At 37.9% G+C, this 24,106-nt stretch overlaps 3 protein-coding genes across 5 annotated transcripts in view; 1 reads left to right on the top strand and 2 right to left on the bottom strand.

The window, feature by feature from the left end:
* Positions 1–1,436: 1,436 nt before the first annotated feature.
* itfg2 (integrin alpha FG-GAP repeat containing 2) lies at positions 1,437–12,906 on the bottom strand. Of its 2 annotated transcripts, none has more exons than XM_015020542.1 (12): positions 12,642–12,906; positions 11,639–11,734; positions 11,525–11,566; positions 11,279–11,456; positions 11,062–11,201; positions 10,206–10,354; positions 10,045–10,139; positions 9,643–9,696; positions 9,212–9,303; positions 8,974–9,091; positions 6,156–6,329; positions 1,437–1,633 (listed from the first exon to the last, which is right to left on the bottom strand). In XM_015020542.1, exons 1-12 carry the CDS (start codon positions 12,735–12,737, stop codon positions 1,566–1,568), a joined length of 1,302 nt encoding a protein of 433 aa, XP_014876028.1. In that variant the 5' UTR covers positions 12,738–12,906; the 3' UTR covers positions 1,437–1,565. The 2 variants fall into 2 exon arrangements, with proteins under 2 accessions (XP_014876028.1, XP_014876029.1); XM_015020543.1 differs by having other exon boundaries at positions 11,635–11,734; positions 12,642–12,731.
* A 2,029-nt stretch (positions 12,907–14,935) lies between these two features.
* ascl1a (achaete-scute family bHLH transcription factor 1a) lies at positions 14,936–17,788 on the top strand. The gene is made up of 2 exons (XM_015020540.1): positions 14,936–16,958; positions 17,041–17,788. The coding sequence occupies exon 1, from the start codon at positions 16,345–16,347 to the stop codon at positions 16,945–16,947; it is 603 nt and encodes a 200-aa protein (XP_014876026.1). The 5' UTR covers positions 14,936–16,344; the 3' UTR covers positions 16,948–16,958; positions 17,041–17,788.
* Positions 17,789–20,839: 3,051 nt separating this feature from the next.
* LOC106938485 (uncharacterized) overlaps positions 20,840–24,106 on the bottom strand; it is a 41,071-nt gene continuing 37,804 nt past the window's right edge. For both annotated transcript variants that reach the window (XM_015020545.1, XM_015020546.1), the window contains exons 10-11: positions 22,675–22,744; positions 20,840–21,163 (exon numbers count right to left, since the gene is read on the bottom strand). In XM_015020545.1, coding sequence (XP_014876031.1) covers positions 20,912–21,163; positions 22,675–22,744 — 322 coding nt within the window. In that variant the 3' untranslated portion in view covers positions 20,840–20,911. The remainder of the gene's footprint in view (positions 21,164–22,674; positions 22,745–24,106) is intronic.

Raw genomic sequence — 24,106 nt, 5'->3', positions numbered from 1 at the left:
TTATGAATGTCCAACTAAAAATTCAACACAATAAATTAATCCAAATACAGCAAGCTGTTTAAAGATATGGAATAATAAGCAATTATTTCAAGAAAACTGTTATCTCAAGATAATGAGAAATTATGGAAATGAAATTTGACGCATGCATTTTCGTGAAATTCAATTACAAGTTGCACAAGATTGTGTGTCTGTAGATTAATTTTTTACGCAGGAAAAAAAGAAAGACTGCATCATCCAGGATGTCCAAAAATCAAATGTGACTAAGAAACTACAGAAGTTTGCAGCGAGTTCATACAAAGCAAAGACTGCAGAACAACTGAGCTAATCAGGGAAACTCTTGGTGTTGAACTGAGCAAGTCTCTAAAGGGCAGATGAGAGGCAGCGGCCTCCCAGGACACCTGAGCTTCCCCCAGTCAAACACAAACACATCTCATTTATTTTTCATAAGACACAGGCAGCCAAACATGGGCGGTCACTGGAGCCTCCCCAGAGGAACAGTGGGTGATTCCCCCAGCCTTTCCAATCGTCACACCCTCCGAGGAGATTGCTGCTCGCCGCTGAGACAACACTGCCGTCTTCCTGCCTGTTTCATTATGTAACAAACTCTGTTATGTAACATCAGTAGGGCTTTACAAATTTAAAAGAACTCACTAGATAAAGGAAGAGGGGATTTCTTTTTCAGCGGCTTGTCAGTGGTTATTAGACAGCAACACAGAGGCGGTGTTTATCTTGACTGGGGAAACAGCGAAGCGTTTCCCTGCAATGCCTCGCGCTTTCATCCTCCCCTCGTTTTGTTAGGAGCTAACCTGAGCAGACAGAATACCAATGACAGGTAGCACAGGAACAACAGCAGCTGGGGGACGGTCTTTATTACAGAGTATTCACATTAGGAAGAGATGCCTGAAATACATGTTGATGCTATTGGAGATAGAAAAAACGGAGTAAATCTCTGCCAAAAAACTCAGAAATATTTAGATTAATCTCAGAAATTTTCAAGAAAAAGCAAAAGAAGAAACAAAAAAGTTTGAGGAGTTGAAAATTAACTAGAATTTTTTTTGTTGAAATTTTAAGATTTATCTGAGAAAATTTAAAAAAAAGAACAAGGACATTTTTGGGTTTAAAAGTTAAAGAATTTCTAGAAAAACTCAAATATTGAGATTAATCTAAAACATTTTCTAGAAAGAACAAGAACATTTTTGAGTTTCAAAAGTCTAACAGAAATTTTCAAGGAAAAAACTTTTGAAACTCAGAAATTTCCAAGATTTTTCCTAAAGAAATTTTGAGAATCTCAAAATTTGAGTTTTTCTCAAGCAAATGTTCAATTTTTGATACTGTGAAACTTTTTTTAATACATATATTAAAATAAGTAAATTTTCATCCAAAAATGTTAAGATTAATTGCAGACATTTCCAAGAAAAACAACTTGCAAATTTTTCAGATTAATCAAATTTTTTTTGTTTTGTTTTTGGGCAGAAATTCACTCCTTTTTTCCTGTCCACTGTGGCCTTTATACGCCGTTGTAGAAGACAGAGAAGGAGGCTGTGTGGTGGAAATCTGTCGCTGCGCTACGTCTGTGTGTCCTGGTACAGAACATTCGCCACCAGATCTCTCACTGTAGCCGGATCTTCAGCATCTGTGGAGACAAAAAGAACAATGTGACAATTACTGATGACACCGGACAGAGAAAAAGTATCCATATCCTATTAACTCTTCCACATTTTCTCATCTTCCAACCACAACTGTTAAACTTTATGTGTTCTTTATGATAGAAAAACACAAAGAAGTGAATAACTGAAGCGAACATGTGATTGACAGTGCCAAGACCCTCCCCCTGGCTCTGATTGGTTGTTTATGACCAGGAGCTGTGCACATGACTGTAGGAATGAGGCAGAAGATTTCTTCACAGATGATCTGCATGTTATATTTTTATGACATAGTGACAGTTTTACCAAATATGTAAAAAAAATAAAGTTTTTAAAAGTTGCATACTGCAGCTTTAATGCCTACTTCATGTCAGACAGGTCCTATGTAGATAATTTATTTCTGTTAGTGAAACTGGACCTATTTAATAAGGTCAATCACAGATAATTCTTGATCTATTGCAGAGAAAATTTGTAGTTCTTCACAGGGCCTTTTCCTTCTAATAATAAAAACTGACATTTAAAGTTTGTATTTAACTCAGATCTTTTTCTGGTATTCAAATTAAGCAAAAAATATGGAAGCACTAAAACTAATTAGATAAGATAGATGGGACTTTGAACATTCTTATCTCTTAAATATAGATATTTGTTGTAAATAAATCATCACAGAGAACAATTTGTTCCTCCAACAGTCTTATTCTCCATCTGACTAAAATCTAAAACATCCTTCAAACATAAGCTGCTTTGGTCGTGTTAAAGCCTTGATGAAGTTCAGCTCTAAATCCAATCTTAATGTAACCTCACAGCATTGCTTAGCACTAAGAATATTGCATGTGATTTCATCCATTTCTTTTACAATGAGGTTTAGGTTTGGGCGTTGACAGCAGAGGTCTGACCACTGACAGCACTGTGACCTTTAACGAGCAAAAAAGGAAGAACTGCTCACACATTAATATGAACACAAACGAAGGATGGTTACACGAGACGGGAATTCAATTAAGTTCAAAGACTTTTGAAGGCGTCCTCCCGGATGCAGTGGAGCAAAAAGAAACAAGACAGAATTGTATTTATGAATAAATAAAATGAAACTAAATATACAGCGTATACCAGCAGGTCAAAAAGTTTTTTTTTTAAATTTCATTTCAGATATGATTATTGTGCAGCAGTGATGGATGGATGATGAAAGAATGGAGAAAATGATAGACAAAGAGTAATTTATCTAACTTTTAAACAATGGTATGTGGAAACACATTCCATTGTTTAATGAGACATTTTATACTTATTCACCCTGGAAGTTATTTTTTAAGTCAAATTGTGTAGCAATATGTATGAAAAAGTAACAATAAGCGTTGTTATAAAGTTTCCTTTTCTATCCTAAACTTCTGACCTTCTGCTGTAATGCCATGATGGTTTCCATTGTGTGCATTAATGCATGTTAAAGGTGATTTATGCTAATTTGACCAGGTTAAGTTAGATCTGTGGGCTACACAAAAGTTAATTTGACTTTTTTGCACAAAATAATTCTTAGATAATGAGATTTTAGGTTCTCTTGTCTCTAGTACTTGAAAACGGCTGCGCAATTAAACAACTGTACAGCTCTGAAAAGCAGAAGTGGAGCCTTCTGCACAACCAAAAAGAATGCAGCAAGTGGTTTCTGGATGGTAAGTAAACAATAAAACACTTGTCTTTTCTAGCAGACCAAAAGTGCTGGAGCTCCACCTGGGTTCCTAGGTGACGGGTGGAACTCTGCTGGGGTTGCTAGGCAACGGGTTGGGGCAGTGTCTGCTTTGTCAGTTACATTTTGGAGGTTTTTTTGAAACGACTCATTTTCCAGACATCAAGAAACGTCATCTTACATACTCTTTACATATTTACATACCCTCATTATTGGTTTATATTTAATTTATCAGGCTTCTTAAATGAGGACAAATCCAGATTTTGTACCATAAACATGCAAATGTGAGCTGGTATAGCAATAAAATAGACAGTCGCTGCTGACATCAACTGTCTTCATAACCAGCTTATCCACTATGAACTGTTAATTATTCATGATTTCCTTAAGCATGTCTGTATGATTTATTGGATTTTTTAAAAATCAAATTAATATCTGCCATCTTTAAACTGCTCAAATCAAACAATTGAAATTTATTTTGTTCTGTCCTGTTTTGTAATAGTTGTATACCTGGTGAAAAAGGAGGTTTAGTTTAACCTGAGTGATAATTATCAACATCTGTCTCACTTCTGTTGATTCACAGACAAACTTTACAGAAAACTTCCCTGTTGTTGATTTCAGGTGAGAGAAAAAAAGCCTGCTTACCTTCTCACATCACAACTCTTCAGGAATGAGCCAAGTTATTCGCTCGAGTTGAAACAAGCAGACTGAAGTCCTTCATCACAAATTAAAAACGTAGGAGCAGCTGGCTTTATTTAGAAACCTTTTCCAGTTGCGACAGAAATCTGAAAGGCTCTTAATAATCAACGTTTGGCCTGAGGGCAGGTATTAAAATAAAAAGGACAGAAGGGGAGAAGCTGAGGGTCGCTGCGTGACGTTTCTGTCAGACTTCTAGTTTATTCTTCCCATTTTTAATCCTTATGGCAGCCATTTGGTATATGATCATTTAAAAAAATCCCAAATACAGACTACTTCTCTTCTGTAAATAAAATCTGTCACCATTTTTCTTCTGTTCCTGGAAAAGTTAGTCTCAACTTTGACATGATGTGTAAAAAAACGATGTAATTTGTAATTTAAATTGAATCTTACTGAGTGAAAATCACTGCGACAGCAGCGAGACTAATGTTTCACCATGACAGATAATTAACAAAAGAAATTAACAGGACATAAACAACCGTGGAGGATTCAGAATAATAATTAACCAAATGCTGACTGAAGGCAAACGCTGCGTTTGTGATTAATACAGAGGAGCAAGAAGAGAGGAAAAGCTGCAGAGTTGATGGACAAGCTGCAGATTTGTCCATATTTGGATGGGATAAATTTCCCTCCTGACCTCCTCTGTCAGTCAATATGAGGGTTTTATGAAAGACTCTTATTAGCTGTTAAATAAAACGCCAGCAGCAGAAGCAGCATCTGGTTAGCTTAGCTTCAAATTAATGCTGAAAAATGGGAAAAACAATCATCTGTTTTTACTTTTTATTTCTTTTTTATACTTTCAATCCTGATATATTAAAAGTTTGTCATTGATGGCTTGAATACAAACAGAGTCTATTGAGGAGTGTTGTCACTGTGATCTGATAGTTTATTATGGCGAATTAGCAGACTGGAAAGTGGAAGTTTTTGAGTACCGATTATCTGCACCCAATATTTCAACAACCTGCAGCAACTTATAAAATGTCTCTCCTATTAGCTACAACGTTAACATTCATCAAAAAGTCCACATAGGGCAAGCATTATCAATTAGCTTAGGCTATAAACGCTTAAGCTAATTTACAAAATGACTTTCCAATATACAAACAAATACATTCAAATCTAATTTATGCAGTTTTCTTTATTTTTGACATCAAACTGCCTGACTGAAGAGAAGTCCTTCGCCATTCTATGGCTAAAAAATGAGGGGCATTTTGTTGAACTTGATTTAGATTTTGTTCTGGGTTTTCTTTATGTTTATTCACGTTTTCTTGTGTTTATAGATGTATTTAATCATCAAATGTAAATGAGAGGCCTAATCTGCATTCTTCAGTGTATAAATTACATATAAATGCAATATCGATTAACTAATAATGTCCGTTTAGGTTTTATTTTAGTGTTGTAGTTTGCCCACCATCCAGCAGAGGGCGCTGCTCAGTCGAACAGAAACAAAGATGGCAGAGTGCGCCACCCAGAAAAGAAGAGTGAAACTCTGAACGGAGTCGGGTTTTTATGCGGTTCTGTTTAATATTGCCATTATTAGGCACCAAAAACAAGAACAACAACAATTAGGTATCCTGACAGCTACTGATTGACCTGTTAAAATTATTTATTTTTGTGTTTATCATCATGTTGCTCTTCACTTGAATTTGTTCTCTTCCAATCTTCACAAAAAATATAAAACATAAATCTCATGTATGATGAGTCACAACCCGTGGCTTAAAGCCCGAGTTTGAGACTTTAATTAAACACTTATAATCTGCTACTGACTTCTTAAAGGTTGTGTGTGTGCAGCTGGTTTGATTAAAAATGTTCTGGTCGGATCTTTGAATTTCACAGATTAGGCAGAAGTGCCAGTCCTGCTTTGTCACTCTCCTCATAAGCAAATAAACACATTTCTGAAACTGTGAGAAGTGGGCAGTAAACCTAGCAGAGAACCAGGATTTCCTCTCCTCCGTTCTCATTACCATTCAGGTCAGATTCTGAGTGCCAGCTCAGGACTGAATGTTTGTTGGCTGCAAACAGTCACAGTTTGTCTCCTGTTCAAATAAAGCCTCCAACTGAGGCAATGTTGGCTGAATTTAATGAACGATGTTCTGGTCGGAGCTGAATTTGCTTCCTGGAGACCACCTCCGAGTTGTTTTTGTACTCACCAACTCCCAGAGCCTTCAGCTGGCTTTTAAACTCAGGCTTCTCCTCAAGCACTCGCAGCAGGTTGGTGGACTCCATCCGCTCAAGCTCCACCTTCCAGTAGATGTAGATTTTCTGGTTGAAACTGACGTATACCAGACAGGGGCTGTTTTTACCCTCCTTGCATGTGTACTGACCTGAAATCACAGATTTAAATTCACATTTTGAACCTAAAAGTTTTGTAAAATAACAACCATCTGGTCAGGTTACATTCACAACCTTCAGTGTTTTGGAGGGATTTTCTGTAATAAACAAAAATAAAGTAGTTCATAACATCTAAAGGCAAAAGTAAACAGTTTGCAGAAGCATAACAACAGCTAATGTTAACAATTTAGCTAATTATAGCATATAAAATGCAGTTAGCTCAGTATAAATAGTAAACTAATAATACCTGATGTGCAAACTTGAATATATTATTTTATGTTTATTTTTTGCTCACTGTTGGCATCAAAGACAGACAGTTCTGTTCTGTAATAAGCCAAAATTAGCATATTAGCTAATGTTGGTATTTAAGCTAATGACAGTACAGTATAGCAACTAGTGAAAGACTTTCAACCCCACAAAGGCTCCACATTTTGAATATCTGGTTAAGAACAATGCTACTTATTTCAATCACTTAGTAAAGAAAACAAAACAGTCAACTGAATGCAATCATACGAACAAACTCCTTAACAAATATTCCGAGATATTAAAATGCTTTCAAGTTCAATTTATTTTTCAACTTAAATTAGCGACTGTGGAAAGTCACCTGTGTTGTGTAATTGACTTTGCAGCAATCCCTCATACGGACCATGCTTACACTACGTCACTTTCGAGGCGCCATGATGGACAGAGTGATTTAAAATTGTTTTACAAAGTTGTTTTTGCCAGTTTATTCATGTTTCCTACTTGCTTGAGTCAAGCTAATTTGTCTGTGAACACCCGGTAGGGGATCATAGACGGCGACATTTACAAAAGTTGGAAACAGCTAGCTTAGAAACCGACCCGTACTTCCTCCCTCCTGATGTGTTGATCAAATTTCCGACTTTCACTGAATTCACACCACACGATTTGTATCACCATGTTATAAACGCCGTTTTTCCTTAAAACGGAGCAGCATTAAAAACGTTCAAAAGACGAGATGCTAACTAGTTTGTTTCCATACATGCTAGGCTACACGACGGAGCGTCATTGTCTCCATGGTTACTAACAGACGCGTGCCTTCTTCTTAATGTAATACTTCTAATTATACACACTTACAAAGTAAATGAACGTTAATCTTCTTACCTTCGCTGCAAATCCGCGGTTACACCGAGGGCTGTCAATAATAATGACTGACAGCTGCTAGCCATCGCCGCCATATCTTTTCTCATTAAAAGTTATAAAATGACACGTTTGGTTTCTATCCCTGTCTGTTCATACAGCCGACCGCGCAGCATCCTATGACAATTTTTAGAGTAAAATCAACTAAATAGAAGCAATTTTAGGCGACCGGCTGCCTGTTTTTTTGACAGGCTTTAAAGGAGCGCATCGGTTGTTTGGACGTCCTTCGTGGCGCAGCGGGCAGATGTCTTAAGAGCGTGACGTCACGTGCTGAGACGTTAGCTACTATTAGCTATGATACTGTTAGTAGCCATTATAAACATATTAGTTATTGTGTGCGTATTGTATGCGTAACACAATAACGCTTGCTACTGCTAAAAGTAGCATGTTTTCAGAGATTAACGATTTCAAAATACAGAGTTCAGAATCGCACTATGGGCTAACTCGGCTAGCAACACGGTTAAGCTTGGACACTAGAATAACGCTATTCACTAAACACTGTCCGCTTATGTTATTTAGTACAAGTCCAGCTGTTCAGGTCAATAAGAGAACATTAGTGAAACAGCATCATGAAAACCAAGGAACACAGTAGAAAGGGCAGAGATGAAGTAGTGGATACGTTTAAAACAGAGTTAGGTTCTTAAAACAATACGCCAAGCTTGTGAAAACCTTTGCAGCAGTGTCAGGTGATCAAAATGAACATGGAGCAGAAGGAGTCAAGCGTAGAGAAGGACTTATCTCCATTTCAGCAAAGAAATGAACCTAAAATAAATTTAAGTAAATTTCTCACGGATTAACAGTGCCATCTAGTGGTGAAGGTTTAGCTCTACACCTGGCCTATGAATAATCTACAAAATGTGACAGAAGGCAACCAATCATATTTTAAAGCTTGTTTTAATCACTTTTAAATCCAAATGCTTCCAAATATTTGAGTTAATCTTCTCTGTTTAACTTTTATTTAAAAAAAGGGCAGAGAAAAACTAAATTAGCACATCCGATTTATCATTTAGGAGCTGATTACTAACAAACTCAGAAGCTGCAGAGCATCTTTATCATATTTATTTTTGCACCCCAATCAGAAGAGTTTTATTGATTTGAGAGATTAACGGGATCTAAACCAGACGAGGTTAGAGAGGACAGATGGAAGCATTTTGCGAATAAACCCAAGCTGGTTCTTTTCTGTTTGTTTCTTCTTTCTGGACCAGAACCAAGATGAGCGCTGGTGTTTTATATAAACTGTTGACAGTTGGCTGTTGACTTATTGCTGTAAAATACTGAGCAAACGTCTCGGTATAAACAGAGCAGTCTCTCATTTCTTTATATTCAGAGCAGCCACAACTTTTTCTAAAAGTAACTTCAGGATTTTTTTTCTTAAATCTCAATTAAAAAATTAACTTATTTAATTTCCCCTTTGGGATTAAAGTATTTTTGAATTGAATTTGAATAAAATTAATCTGAATTATGAAGTTGCGGAGTTACCTGCACAGAAGGCGTTGACGTTCTCGTCAAACTGGAAGCGCACCACAGTCCTGTTGTGGTCAATAATGTAGGTCTGACCGTCCCAGGCGCAGGCCACCACCTCCTCTCTGCCGTCTCCCTGCAATTAAAGACCCAAACAAACAGATTTTCACCCAGAGAAAAGAACCTCCAACTGATGACAGAACTCATAATAGATTTATTTAAACAACCGATGAAATTAGACCAAGCACAGACTCACAGTGACGTCGAGTTTCTGCAGAGCGAAGAGCTGATGATCGACCTGAACTGACCACAAGAGCTGCTCTGAGCTGTCCATCAGCTTCAGGGTTCCTGAGGACAAAAACAGTAAGATTTAACATTCTTTAAAGACAAGAAATTATGCAAAATGTGCCTTTAATTAGCTTTGCTCAAATACATGTGAACATAATACTTGAATTCCCTCATCAGCATTTCACCAAGCTGTGCTGAGGCCTGCTACTGTACTTTAGATGAATCTAAAGTCTATTAGATGAATCTAAAGTCTATTAGATGAATCTAAAGTACAATAGACTCTACACTAATTAGTTAATGGAGTATTTAATACCTTATATTGCTTTATTGGTGCTCTATCTTCTAAAAAGAAGCTGGTTTTGTCAAAAATAATGATAAAGAGACGAAAATCCCTCTCACCATCTAAAGTACAAAGTGCAAACAGGCCACGTTTTGAGGATTCCTCTTTTGAACCTGGAAAATAAAAAACAACATAATTTAAAACAAATTAAATCAATATTTAGATTTTTTCTGATGTTTTTTGTGGGAAACAAAACAAAATACAAAGCAGAAACAAATAGGTTGATTGTTATCAGCATTTCTAGATATTTTTTTTTTTTTACAAATATGACATGATTTCCCATTTTTATAAGTTAATTATTTACAAGCTGAACTCAAAGGAAGAGGTGCACTTTGACTAAGACATGATCCAGCAATGATAAAGTTAGAAAATAATTTTCAAAAAGTTTAAATAATTTGTTGTAATGTGGATTCAAAGAGAAAAAGTACTAAAACTAGTGGGTTGTTAAATAATTTAATGACCTTTGCTTATGCTGCCAATGAGGTGAGTAGAAACGTTCTTGTTGTGAATCCGCCCGCTGGTCAGGTGGAGAACTACATCTCTGGACGGCCCGTCACTGTGAACAGACACGCAGCTGATCGTCCAGCAGCCGAGCTCGTGTTCTGGCTCTGACGGGGTTTACCTGCCCGGCGTGGCAGGGGCGTCGTCCTCAGACTCGGTGGAGTCCTGCTGGGTCCAGGTGCAGAGCAGGATGGCGTAACCGCAGCCCGGCTGGGACACCATGAGCTCCGGCAAACCCTCGGGACCCGGGTTGACAGACAGGCTGTCCACCTGCAGAGCGAACATCAGAACACGTTAAAACTTATTCAACAACAGAAACCACACAGCTGGGTGAAAAGTTTACAAGCAAAAAAAAAGAAAAAATGGTTCCTATGAGAGGAAAGTGGAAGGGGAGGGACAGATGAGCGGCGCCACATGAGATTGTGATTGTCAGCGCTAAAACCCGCCTCCTGGCTCTGATTAATTTTTTCAAGACAAATCAAAGTTTATTGATATAGCACATTTACAACAGCCTCAGCTGACCAAAGTGCCTCACAACAACATCACAGGTAGATAAATGATAAAATAGAAAATAAAATTAAGTTTAGTAAAAATAATTATACAATTATAAAATTAGCAAAGATACTCAAAGCAAATAGTATGAATAAAAACCAAAACAATACTTAATTTTAGCTGTTGAAATTTTCTTCCATTCTTTACCTTTTCACAGATTGTCTGTCTCATAGCATACCATCACAACACGTTGGCAATTTCAACAAATATGCCAAAAAACATATTTTTACCCAAGTTTCATACTGCACCTTTAAACCTGAGGACTCGAAAAGCATATTGAGTATACCTGCATTTGATATTTCATGAATTTAAATGCTAACTTTTCCTGATTTGAGGTTTGCAAGCTTCATGGACGAGAACTGCCTGACTAAATTTTGTAACTATGGATACTTCTGCACCATAAATAATATTTGAAAGCTTGAGACCTGTCCCTCCAGTAGCCACTTCTTCAGGAGAACCAGCTGACCGGATCCCCCGTCCGAACTGTCGGACTGTTCCTCCCAGCGGAAAGCTCGAACCACCCGATCTGTGTATCCCACCACCAGCTCACAGCGCCCATCTCCGTCTGCACACATGGAGATCACTGCAGTTTGCAGAGAATACGCTTTGTGCTGAGCAGGTAAATGGAAGCAAAGGTCGTACCGATATCACTGATGAGGATGACTTTGGTGTTGGCTGGGATGTGTTGGGTGAAGAAGGGTCTCTGGTCGTCTGAACAAACAAACTCATGCTGGCTGGAGGAGTCGGATTTGCTGGCGCTGGCTGCCGTCAGGTCGAAGAGGTGGAACCATCCTTCTGCTCCCACAGCGACGACGAGATTCTGGAAAACATCCAGGAAGCTGAGTGGATCGTTCCGGATCCAGCTGCTTCTGATTTCAATCTGCTCACCTTTCCCTTGTTGCGGACGTCTCCGACTGCGACGCAGGTCAGCTGGAAAAGAAAACGCGTGAAAACGGGCCAGAAGTCACATTTTGTTTTGTGGTTTTCTTGTTCCATACCAACCATTCCCACACAGGTTCTTGTGACCCAGGGCTTGGATTCGTCATTCTTGTAAACGAGCAGCTTTCCACTTGTGTCTCCAACAATTAGTTCATTCAGCTGCAGAGTCACAAACACAAAGCTTTAATTTATTTATTTATAACTTAGGCTGTAATATTTACTTCAGTTGAGAAATCTTGATAGAAATGTAAATAAGTTACATTTAATTATCTGATTTTGTGCATGTAGGCTAATAAATATGCCTGGTACTAAATATATTCAATATTAAACAAATATATGATGACATATTAAGGCCATTGTAGATTAAGAAAAAAAGAAGAGTAGATTTGTGACAAAAAAAAACTCATACATTTCTGAGAGCAAGTCAAAACTTTTTGATGTTTGACACTCATAAATTTCTGTTTTTTTCTAGAAAAAATGCTGAGGTTAATCTCAAAATTTCAGATTTTTTTCTAGCAAACATGGACTTTTTCAAACTCTGAAATTTTAATGCGTTTTTTATCTAGAAAATTTCTGATTTTTTTATGTAAATGTATTCCTCTTTTTGTGTCTAGCTACAATTGCCATAATACGCCGTCATTCCAATACCTCAAAATAAATTAAAATAAGAATGTTTCACAATTTTTAATTAACAAAATAGCTCATTTACCATTGTTTACGTCCAAATACAGTCGTCTAAAAATCATATATTTGATTTCAGATGTAAATCTAATATAAAATTCACAAGAAAGATTCAAATTAAAATATGATACACTAAAATATTTGAATTATTTTTAAACTAATGAATCGTCCAGCCCACATACTGCACTAAGGTGAACTTTATTTATCGGTGTTTATTTATAAGCTGTAAAACATACATAGAACGATAATAATAATAATAATAATAATAATAATAATAATAATAATAATAATAGTAGTAGAAAAATAAATTATCTTCCGTTTGAATACTAATATTAGGAATACTGGGTCAACCATTACACGGGTGAAATACAGAGAGGTTTGTTACCGAGTCGTTGTCTGCGTCTCCCAAACAGATGGCGTGAGGAAACATGGTTCCTGTGAAGTCCAAACTGACCCGGTGCACAAAGTTTAACGACCGCATCGCTACTGGATTAAAATCCGCTAAGCTAACATGTGGAAAACGTAACTTATTCTTGGGCTAAATCGGGAGCTAACTAGTCTAATGGTCGCTCTGCTTCCTGGTAAACAAAACCACGTGACCTACAACCAACGGAAGCTCGAAAAAGACAAAATCATATTCGAGGACAGACTGGTGCTCAGAAACTATTCAAAAATGAAAAATGTTCTCAGAAAAACAAAACATTTTCCCTTATTTATTTATATACTTTTTTACATAACTGGGGATAAAATTAATTAGAAAAATATCAGAGCGTTTTATTTTAAAAACATAATTTAATACGCTTTACGGTACACCGTCCAAACAGATAAATCAACATCTAAATATTTATTAAGTTGAAATGATGACATCTAGTGGTCACAAGATGCAAACGCACTGAAACGCAATACACTTTACTATTTTATTTTGGTCTTTTTTATTTTTACTCTATCTATCCATCCATCTGTCTATCTAGTCCCTACGTCATATTTAGGTTCTGCATGGCAACCCAAACCCTATCGAAGAGAATAAAATGTTCATTGGCATCTTTAAAAATCCATAATGACTCGTGTATGTAAATTCCTGACCGGAGTGCATATACCGATGTCCGCTAGAGGGCGATGTTTCATTACAACTTAACCTGGACAGGAGAAAACAAGTTTTCGAGCAGAAATTGTTGTCTAAACGGTCAACTTGTATTTGTATTTTCATTTTATATATACAAAAGCAAGAATAAATCAGTGAAAATGAGTCGAGCTCATAATTAGGTCATTAAAAATATTGTAAAATATAATATATACTGGCTCGTCAGGTTTCCTTAAGGGTTAAAAAAATGTTTTTGATGAGAAACAAATGGGAGGGTAATCCCTTCATCCCTCACACATTAGTTTTGGTGCTTATATTATTTTTCTGTTTTGTTTTTATTATCCTCCCGGACAGTGAACGCCTCACACAAAAGCGTAAAATCACGGAAAGTGGTGAAATGGGAACCCGGGCGCCCAGATGTCATAATAATTATTACACTCAGCTTTGACTGGAAAGCCCCTCCAAGTGAAGCGCGCCCTCCCAGCCTCTGGAAGACCCGCAAAGTCCGCACAAAGCGCTAATTGGACCCTGGAAGCAGGCAGACAAGGGGGCATGGATAGGTTTCAGAAAGCATGGAGATGGGGAAGGGAACGCTGAATAGAACCCACGCCTCTTTTTCTAAACTCTCTTGCTGCGCCAAAAGGGGAGGAAGAGGAGGAGGGAAGAAAAGAAAGTATATAGGTGGGGCGCACAGGAGTGGGGGTCGCTCAATTGATCCTGAATGCCACTGCCAACAGAAAATGAACGCAATTTTACAACAAGAAGTAGAAGTAGTAGCATATAACTGAATTTGCGTTTTTATCCGGTTTCTCCGCATCTCAGAGCCACAATAATCAGCCTGCACTGCAACAGCATCGGGTGTGTCCAATCAGCCACAAAGCTCTGGATTCTCTGCGCCTCCCCGCAGATTTGCGCCTCGGCGTTCCGCTTGTGCAACCGATCATGATGCGCTCCAATCACAGTGGAAAATTTGGCCTTCGACGCACAATAGAGCCTCAAATGAGCCGCGTCGGGGAAAATAAAAAGATGTGCTGAAGCAGCTGCTCTCAGATAAACTAGTATCTATAGCAACGTCCTCCATTTTGTACAATAAAAAAAAAACATTAAAAAGGTTAAACGAGCTACAAATGCTAATGCTAGCGTAAATGCTAAATAGCTAGCAATATAGTTAACTTATAGCTCATATAGGTGAGGTATGTTTGATAAACAAATCCTCTTGCTCATCTTCCAAGCCAGCCCGAAGTATAAGCGAAATACGTTGCTGTTCAAGGCCACCAGCAGGGGGCGCTAGAGAAGTTAAAAGTTCCTCCAAGAACAACCTGAAAACTTAATCAAGTTTGAGTTGAATTTACTACTCGGATATTTTATTCATAGCAAATTTAAAAGAGAATTTTCATTTAAAAGTGTAAATATTTTAAAGTACACATAAGTACTTAAAAAGTATTAAGTCCAGCCATTTTACTGGCAGCCAATCAAAGAATGAGCACCAGAAATAACATTTAAATATATTATTTCAATAATAGAAAACAAAAAATATGATAAAAAGTTTAAGATTAAAAAATGTGGGATTTAATTGTTTTCTCATCAACTTCCTGAGGTCCCCACAGCGCCCTCTGGCGGCCCCACTTTGAAAAACACTGACCTATAACACGTCACTCTGTTTTACAATTTGTTTCGCTATTATCAAGATCAAATCTGACGGGATTCCTTTAAGATCTTAATTGTTTGATAGTTGTGTTAAAGTATTTTAATAATGCCAATATTGTTATTTTTATGTACTATGTAAAATCCAGTGAATCAACTGTAAGTTTTTCATATTTGCATGTAAGCAGAACCTTTAAACCATCCATGATGACTCTTTTCAGGTAGTTTCAAAGTTCTTCACCCAATAAATAATTACGTAAATTGGCTGATCACATGATGTTTATCACATCCTGCTTTCGGAGCTAAACAGATGCATCGTAATAAACTAGAAAATCTTAATTAATTCAATCGAAAAATTGAAAACCACACCCTTTATAGATCTATTACACATGAAGTGATCCAACTGATGCATTTATTTCTGTTAATTTTGATGATTTACACCAAAATTTAGGTTCTAGACTTGAAAGCAAGATCAATAAAAGAATAACTTTTTGGTACAGAAATGCGGGCCTATAAAGTTTTTAATTGCACTCGGTTCTTGGTGAGTCATTCTGCTGACCTTTTCTTCTAAAAGGCTGCAGTCATCCTGTTTTGCTTGTGGATTTTTGTCTTTCACACAACTTCCTATTGATATACATTCAACAAAAGATAATATTTTTTAAAAAAAAACTTGTATTCAATTATTGTTAAACAACCAACACACTGGTGTTTCATCCCAACTTTTACCGTCGCCATTTTGCGGACCAGCGTAAGTGTCGCCAAGAGTGCCGTAATTTGTTGACAACTGACGTAAACTGCTTTGTTAGAGAGAGAAAAAAAATCTATTTCACATTCATTCAAAGGCCAATAATAAACACAAAACCAAATGACATTAAACCTTTGATTTAAGCATGTTTTAGTCAGTTTTATAAACACACTATAGTTCTAACTAATTACCGTTTTAATTTATTTAAGTTAACGGAAATATCTTAATTTCAGTTTTTTACTTTCTTCCAAATGTTTGTAACATTACAAGCTTGTTGAGAAACCGACAGAAGTCTCACATTCAGGACAAACTGTTGTTATTGTAAAGAGGTTTCCTTCCGCTTACCTCCTCTCCGCTCTGTTTGTTTAGCGCTTCAAGTGGCACGCGTCTGACGCGCGCGAGCACCGGTACCCGGCGCAGGAGCCCAAGGTGTATCCACGCGACCAGTGGGCGTGGCCAGCTCACATCCAAGCGCATTGAAAAGCAGTGGAGTCTGTCTTCCAGGACACATTTCAGCGCTGAGAGGCGGACTGCCCCTACCGGAACAAGTGCGGTCGAAACACGTGAACGGCACGAGCGGGACGCACCGCCTCGCGACTTAAAAGTTACTTTCCGGAGATGGACATTACAGCCAAAATGGAAATTAACGTCAGCCAGCAGCAGCTGGTTCCCGCCGCTTGTTACTTTTCGGCGCAGAGCATCCAGCTGAGCCCCAGCAGCAGCAGCTGCAGCAGTAGCAGTCAGTGCAGCGGGAAGTCCAAGCAGCCGAAGCGGCAGCGCTCCTCCTCGCCGGAGCTGCTGCGCTGCAAGCGGCGGCTGAACTTCGCGGGCTTCGGCTACACGCTCCCGCAGCAGCAGCCGCACGCGGTGGCCCGCAGGAACGAGCGCGAGCGCAATCGGGTGAAGCTAGTGAACAACGGCTTCGCCACGCTGCGTGAGCACGTCCCCAACGGCGCCGCCAACAAGAAGATGAGCAAAGTGGAGACGCTCCGCTCCGCGGTGGAGTACATCCGCGCCCTGCAGCAGCTGCTGGACGAGCATGACGCGGTGAGCGCCGCCTTCCAGGCCGGCGTGCTGTCGCCCGGCATGTCGCAGGGTTACTCCGCGGACATGAACTCCATGGCTGGGTCACCCGTGTCCTCCTACTCGTCAGATGAAGGCTCCTACGACCCGCTGAGTCCGGAGGAGCAGGAGCTGCTGGACTTCACCAACTGGTTCTGAGCATCTCCAAGGTAAGACGACGCAGTTATTTTCTACAACTTTTAAAAACTTTTGTTGAATTTTGATCTAATTGTTTTGTTTTGTTTTTCACAGAATTCTGGATCAACTCGTCTCAGTTTTGTTGTCCGGCGCTTGGGATGGTCCCGGAGAACAAGGCGCGCTGTTTTAATCCTAAAGACTGATTAAAGACTCAGGATTAAAAGGAGACAAAGTGGGAAAACCCCAAAATAAAACAAAAAAGACCCTAACGTGAATTCATGCTGTCCAGAAAACAAAACATTATTTAAAACGCCGCTCCTCATCTATGCTAAACCAATCACACCGACCCGTTTTGGTAAACCTCTCCGAAGCTGAATTCAGTTCAAATGCTTCCAGGTTGCGGATTTATTCTATTAAATTCTATATCAGACGCTTTTTTTGGGAATATATTAAGATATTTTTGTATGTAAGAGATTTATACATGTTTTGTACACATCCTTTTTGTATATATTTTGTCTATATATTGCGAAGTTATTTCTAATACCTCCTGCCAACGTAGACGGGTAGTCTATTATTCTCTGGCTCTTGTGTTCACGAGGTTTCCAGCAGGAGTTTGACACTCCGATGTTTTTATTATATAGCACCGATGTGTCTTATTTAATAGCAGAACCAAGTTATTGCATTATATCATGTCACGATGATCAAACTTATGCAGCTATTGTCCAAAAAAGAGTGCAATAGCCATGCATTGTGTCTTTATACTGCCAGCTCTTTATCTTCTATTCACAAGCAGATGTTGAATAATTCTTCTAACCATATTTTCTACAATTTAGTCCAAAAATAAAGAGATTTACTGAATTTCTTTCAATGTCTTTTCTTTTTTTGATGTTTGCTTTGTAGAGCGGAGTGGAAATTATATAAAAGCAAAGAAGGAAAATAATAGAAATTCTATTTTTAGCTCTTAAGGGATCAACAGTTACTCTACTGTTAACTTTACGCACCTTTTAAACATGATTGCTTTTTCTTTGGCTATAAATAGTTCAAGTTTTAACAATGGAGGCCAACATTAAGTGAGTAAAAGTAGTGAAAACAAAAGAAACAAGACAAACTTTTACGCAAAGTATTTACGCACAATCCTTTGTGCGTTATGGGAAGAAATAGTCAAAATTACAGCAATTATGGATCAATTAGTGAGTAACTTCAAGAAAACTAAGGAGAAATTGTTCAAATAGAGGAATTAGACATCTTCTTAGGAAATAAAGGACAATTTACGCACAGGTTGTAAGGTTTTTTAGCGGCGTAAAGTTTTTGCGAAGAGTAAAGCAAAATAAAGTATTTACTGCGTTGGTGGGATTACGCACATTTTTTTTAATTATTATTATTTTCAGTTCTTTCCTGAACGACTCTTAATGTCCATCTTTATCTTTTGTTTTTACGCACCGCATCTGAATCTGTGTTGGTTTTCACATAAAAAGTCCAATTTTTTTAGATAAAAGAAAGAAAAATCCGGATAATGCAGCATGTCAATAGAACTTTTACGCAACTTAAATCACCCAATTACGCAACAACCGGACAATTCCAGCTAAACTCCGACATCAGACGCGAAAAGAAGGGAAGAATGTCGCCTTAAATCCGCAGCCGGAGGTGGTGTAAGCGGGGCGCGCAGCGGGTTGTAAGGTGGTCTGCGCGTTTCGGGACAACTGAGTTTGACAGGTAGGGCGGAGGCTGCGCCGGGACGCGTGTCCGCTGTAATGAGTGAATGGGCTCCGGGTGGTGATCGAGTGGAGACACGGAGCTGAACTGACTGACGGCGTGTGCCTCCTGACAGCAGCAGCATGCCGCTGAACACACAGGCAGCCGCCACCTGCAAGGAGAGGAAAAGGTTTCTGTGAAGGACGAACTGATTTACAAAATACACAAGTGTTTTTGTGGTTGTAGAGCAAACATCTTGGTACATTTGAAATAAGACAAAACTACAACTTTCCATCCAGAAATAGGAGCTTGTTTTAAGTCAATCATTTCTTAATATTGATGAAAAAAGTACAAATTATAATTTCGAATCAATGTATTGAAAAACCATTTTTTTCGTATTTTGTCACATTACAACAACAAACATTAATTTAATTGGACTTTTTATGTGAAAACCAACACAAAGTGGTTTACAATTCTAAAGCAGAAAGAAAGTTAAACATGATGCAAAACATTTTTACAAATTAAACACTGAAAAGTGTGGCATGCAACAAATTGCTTTCAGAAGTTACACGGTGATGGTATAATTTTTTTCCATATTTGCTAAAACTGCCATTATGTCCTGACAGTTTTTCATTAGGCTGGAATGTACCGATCAGAGAAAACAACCAATCAGATCCAGGAGGCGGGTCTTACTGCTGTCAATCAAACTAAAGTACTGCTGAATGAGAAAATGGTCAAGAAACAACTTACCGTTCCAGGAAAAGTTTATGTCAAGATTGAGACTGGATGGTTGGATTTACACATTAAAAAGTCTGACAGTGTTTATAAATTCAGTTCTCGACCAGAGATCACAGTTGGTGGTCTGTTACTACATGACTGATAATAAAATGTGGAAAAACTCTAGGATGAAGGAGTTATTTTAACTTTTTATAATCATCGATAGAGTCAAAGTTTAGGTCTTAAAGTAAAAAGAAAAACTTAAGATGTATAGACATGGCGTTCAACATAAAAACAAATCTGAGATTTTACTTTTAAGTCACTTATGCAAGGTTTTAATGCAACTTTGTTTTAAAACACAATTTTTTAATGTAAGTTTTAATGCAACTTTGTTTTAAAAGTGTAATTACTTAAAGAATGATGTAAAATTGTCAACTTTAATGGACTTTAAACAAAAGTTTGAATATAATTTTGCTTTTAAAAGTGTAATTTTTTACCAAATATTGCAAAGTTGACATTTTTAATGCACTTTTAATGCACTTTAAATGCATGTTTTGATAAAATTTGGCTTTAAAAATGTCATTATTTTACAAATAATACAAAGTAAACACTTTTAATGAAACTTAAACACAAGTTTTAATGAAACTTTGTTTTAAAAATGTCGTTATTTACTGAGTGACAGGAGTAAAACATTCATGAAAACTCCTTCGTGTTCATGACTGTCATGTCAGTCTTATGCAGACCTTTTCCAATAAAGGTGTAAAGCTTTTGTTGATTCATATATATGTAATTGAATTTTTTATTTGTTTTGTTATATTCTTTTGGTGTTTTCTCATTTAGCTGGGAGTTGTTTGTTGTTTTTTAACTGACGTTTTGATTTGAAAAGAGTTTGTTTTTTTTTGTTCTTTTTTGGAAGTCAGAGTTGCTAAGCAATTTGTACAAACATCTGACAGTATCTGACTGTTGTCTGTTTAAGATATAGTACAGAGAATGAGCAAACATACAAGTCGCAGTTCAGTGAAGACAACTAAAGGGTGGTTCAACTAAGGTCCAAGCAATTAGTTAAATAGCACTCGGTTGATGAGGGAACAAGGTGGGTGTTTTATCGAGAATATTGTATTTATTGAACATACATTTTGTATTTTGATATAAAACGATGTTAATGTTTGATTAACTGTCAAACTGTTAAAGCAGTTGAAATACATTTTGGTTAATTTGTAGTATAGAAATGTAGGTTAATTAAATACACGTGATGTAGATGTAATGTTGTTGCATAAAGTAGGTTTTTTTTGAGTTAAAAGAAAAGGTTAGAACCTCTAAGAGCTGCTAATAGTGTTTCGTTTGTGCATTTGTAGCTCTTACGGTGTGTTCACACATAAAGGCTGTTAAATAAAGAGAAGTGAACCATCAGTTAAAGAGAACATCTTTTCGACCGGGACGCTACAAAGGTTTACTTTACTACTGTAAAAGTTTATCATTACAGAGCAGTAATATTAATAGTATGGTAATTTATTCCCTTTAATATGTTATTCTACCGATCTTCTGAGCCCTGAGGCCCAACATGCCACTGCAGAGCTCAGCAGTGGCCGGAGTCGTCGAGCGGGTTGGCGATCACTGATTGGTGGATGAGCATGAAGAGGGGCAGGTAGGCCAGGAAGTCCAGCAGGTCCAGCGGAGGAACGCGCTCCAGCTCCAGCCTGACGGCCGCCTCCTGCTCCAGGTGGATGCCGCCGGCCTTCAGCTCCAGAAGCAGCTGCTCGCCGCTGATGAAGCCCCGCTGAGCTCCGGAGGCGTCGCGCTGATCCTCCAGGAGGAACAGGAAGAGCTGCTGCAGAGGCCAGGGTAACAGATTCAGAAGGAACCAGAAACATCCTGCAGCCATTATACTTCCTTTACCAGGTCAAGTCTATGGGCATTACACTGCAAAAACACAAACTCTTACCAAGTCTTGTTTTAATTTTTTTTGTAGAGCAAATATCTTAGTACATTTGAAATAAGACAAAACAAACTTTCAAAGTAATTTTTCAGCCAGATATAGAATCATTTAGCTAAAAATACTCCAACAACTTAACAACAAAACACTTGTCTTTTCCAGCAGCCATTATGCAGCAGTAAAACCAGCTCAACCATGATAAAGACGGCAGGTTCTGTTCTGGTGTTGATTGTGGAACCTCTGGAGACTATCAGGAAAATAATGGGCAACCTGACCGCCCTCTTCATGAGACTGTCTTGAGAAGGCAGAGCATCTTCAGTCAGAGGCTTCTTCAGGTTTGGTGCAGTACAGACAGTACAGCCATCACCATCTTCAATAACTTTTTGAAGAATATGAATTAATGAGTTACAACAACATTTAATTTCCCTCTGGGAGCAATAAAGTGTTTCTGAAGTTGACCAAACATGCTGGAGTTCTGTTTGGGTTGCTAGGTAACAGGCTGGCCTTCTCTGTGGTTGCTAGGTGATGGGAAGTGCCTTTACATTCCGAAGGTTTTTGTATTGGCTGATTTTCCAGACACCAAAAAAAAAACAGTTGGGTGTTTGTTTTTAATTGTTTGGGCTGTTTTTAGCAGCAGTAGAAACTTAACTAAAAGTACAAAAACATGAAATTTGCATAGCAGGGCAACTTTCAGGAACCTGTTTTGTTTATGTGGGAATATGTGTTTGTGATTTTGTGTGGCGCAGCCTCAGATTACCACGGTCCTATTTGGACGCACCTGTTTGCACGGTTAATGCAGTCGAGGTAATAATTGCAGAGCAGAGGGAGGGGACCGGAGATCAGCCCTTCTGGCAATTAGCCCTCCGCCCCCCCCAGCAGCCTCTCCAGTTAACAACCCTATCCCTAACAGCTCTGTAATTACAAAGCCTCCTTACCTGGCTCCGTTTTCCACACCCACAGGCTTTCATGTCCTGCTGGCCGCTACTTCCTCGCCCTCGCTGCCAGCTGGTATAGGCTCGGCCCAGTCCACCCGAGATGAGCTGTGTGTCTCGGGCTGATTACAGGCCGGGGCGGAGTGGACGGCATGTTCACTGCTGGGCACTTTAATGAGATTAAGGCCGTGCTAATCTATGAAAAGGGAAAGGCGCCCCCTCTTCCTTTCTCCCGCTTGATTCCCTCATTTCTATGCATGAGGTTCTGAGTGGCTCTCCAGAATAAAATAAAAAACATTGCTTTCGCATCACTTTTCAAAGAGTTGGGATGTTTGTTTCATTGCAATTATACCTGCAGAACTGCGGAGGTGATGTTTCTGCCGTAAGAGTTAATCTGATGTTGCATCGAGGCCGTTAAGTGCGTCTTGTGTAAACAAATTCAAGAGAACAAACATGTGGAGAGGCAGGATTTACCTTCGCTTTAAAGAGACGCACTTCAAGGGAGCGCAGGTCCATGCTGTCGATGAGGGATCGCATGAACTCACTGGGAAGGAGAGAAATTAATCAGCTTAAAATGGATGGGAAGGATGGAAAACTACACAACCTACACTGCAAAAACATGAAACCTTACCAAGTATTTTTGGTCCAGTTTTTAGAGCAAATATGTTAGTACAACATTTCAGCAAGATATAGGAGCTGGTTTTAAGTCATAAATATTGATGAAAAAGTGCAAGTTACACTGTTTTCAGTGAAATAATCTGCCAGAAGAACTAATACTTTTTCATTAATATTTAGAAATTAGAAATTTTTGTAATTTTTTTTCTGTAAAAATGTATAATTACCCACGATTAACCCAAAAAGCTAGCTAACTTGCTAGCAAGGGTTTATTAGCAGTAGGAATAATACATTCACTCTGTATCCGACACTGCAAAAACACAAAACCTTACCAAGTACTTTGACCTAGATTTTACTGCAAATATCACTTGAAATAAGACAAAGCTAACTTAAAACTTTCAGCAAGATACAGGAGCTTGTTTTAAGTAAATAATTCATGAATATTGAAGAAAACATGCTAATTACACTGTTTTAAGTGAAATAATCTGCCAGTAAATAAACGAGGAACTAATACATTTTTATTAATATTTAGGCATTAAAAGTGTTTTTGTAATTATTTTAGTGTGAAAATGTACACTTACCTATGACAGACCCAATAAAGCTAACTAACTTGCTAGCATGGGTATATTAGCAGTTAGTTAGCTGTAGCAGCACTGCCTCAAGTTATAGAGCATAATCTTTGTATTTATATACCTTTTATTAAACCAGGAAAAATAACTCACTGAGATTAAAAACCTCTTTTCCAGGAGTGACCTGGTCAAGACGGCAGCAAAAAACACACAAGGATGAAAATGTTTTACGTGACTCAAACGTTTGTTTGCCTGACAAAAGAAGTCCAGAGAGAAAAAAACTAACTACACATCATATGGTCGTCTAAATTAAATGTAAAACCTGTGGTCATATTTTTATGAATTCAAGACATTTTAAGGCTTTTAAAAATATTTTTAGATCAATTAATTTAAGACCTTTTAAGGATGCATTATCTATCCACACTGTCGCTGTTTGGGAGGTTTCTGATGAAACAAAGATGGATGAACTTGAGGAACTTATTGTGAAGGTATTGTATTACTGGGTGTTAAATTAAACAAATAATTAAACCAGAAATTTATGCATCACAGAATATTTTAACTTCGTTTAAGTCTAGGTAGCATGAAAAATTAAATTAAATACATAATAAAATTGTTGCTGAAATGTGTTTGTGGAATATCTCTCTAGATTTTTGGTTAATTTTGTGTAAAATTAAAACATAAAAGGGATAAAATTAAGTCTTTTAAAACAGGGCTGACCAAAG

The sequence above is a fragment of the Poecilia latipinna genome, unplaced genomic scaffold (genome assembly GCF_001443285.1).
Source record: "Poecilia latipinna isolate Pla-1442-1.1 unplaced genomic scaffold, P_latipinna-1.0 Scaffold2603, whole genome shotgun sequence".
NCBI lineage: Eukaryota > Metazoa > Chordata > Actinopteri > Cyprinodontiformes > Poeciliidae > Poecilia > Poecilia latipinna.
This window is presented reverse-complemented; position numbering and strand designations above follow the sequence as displayed.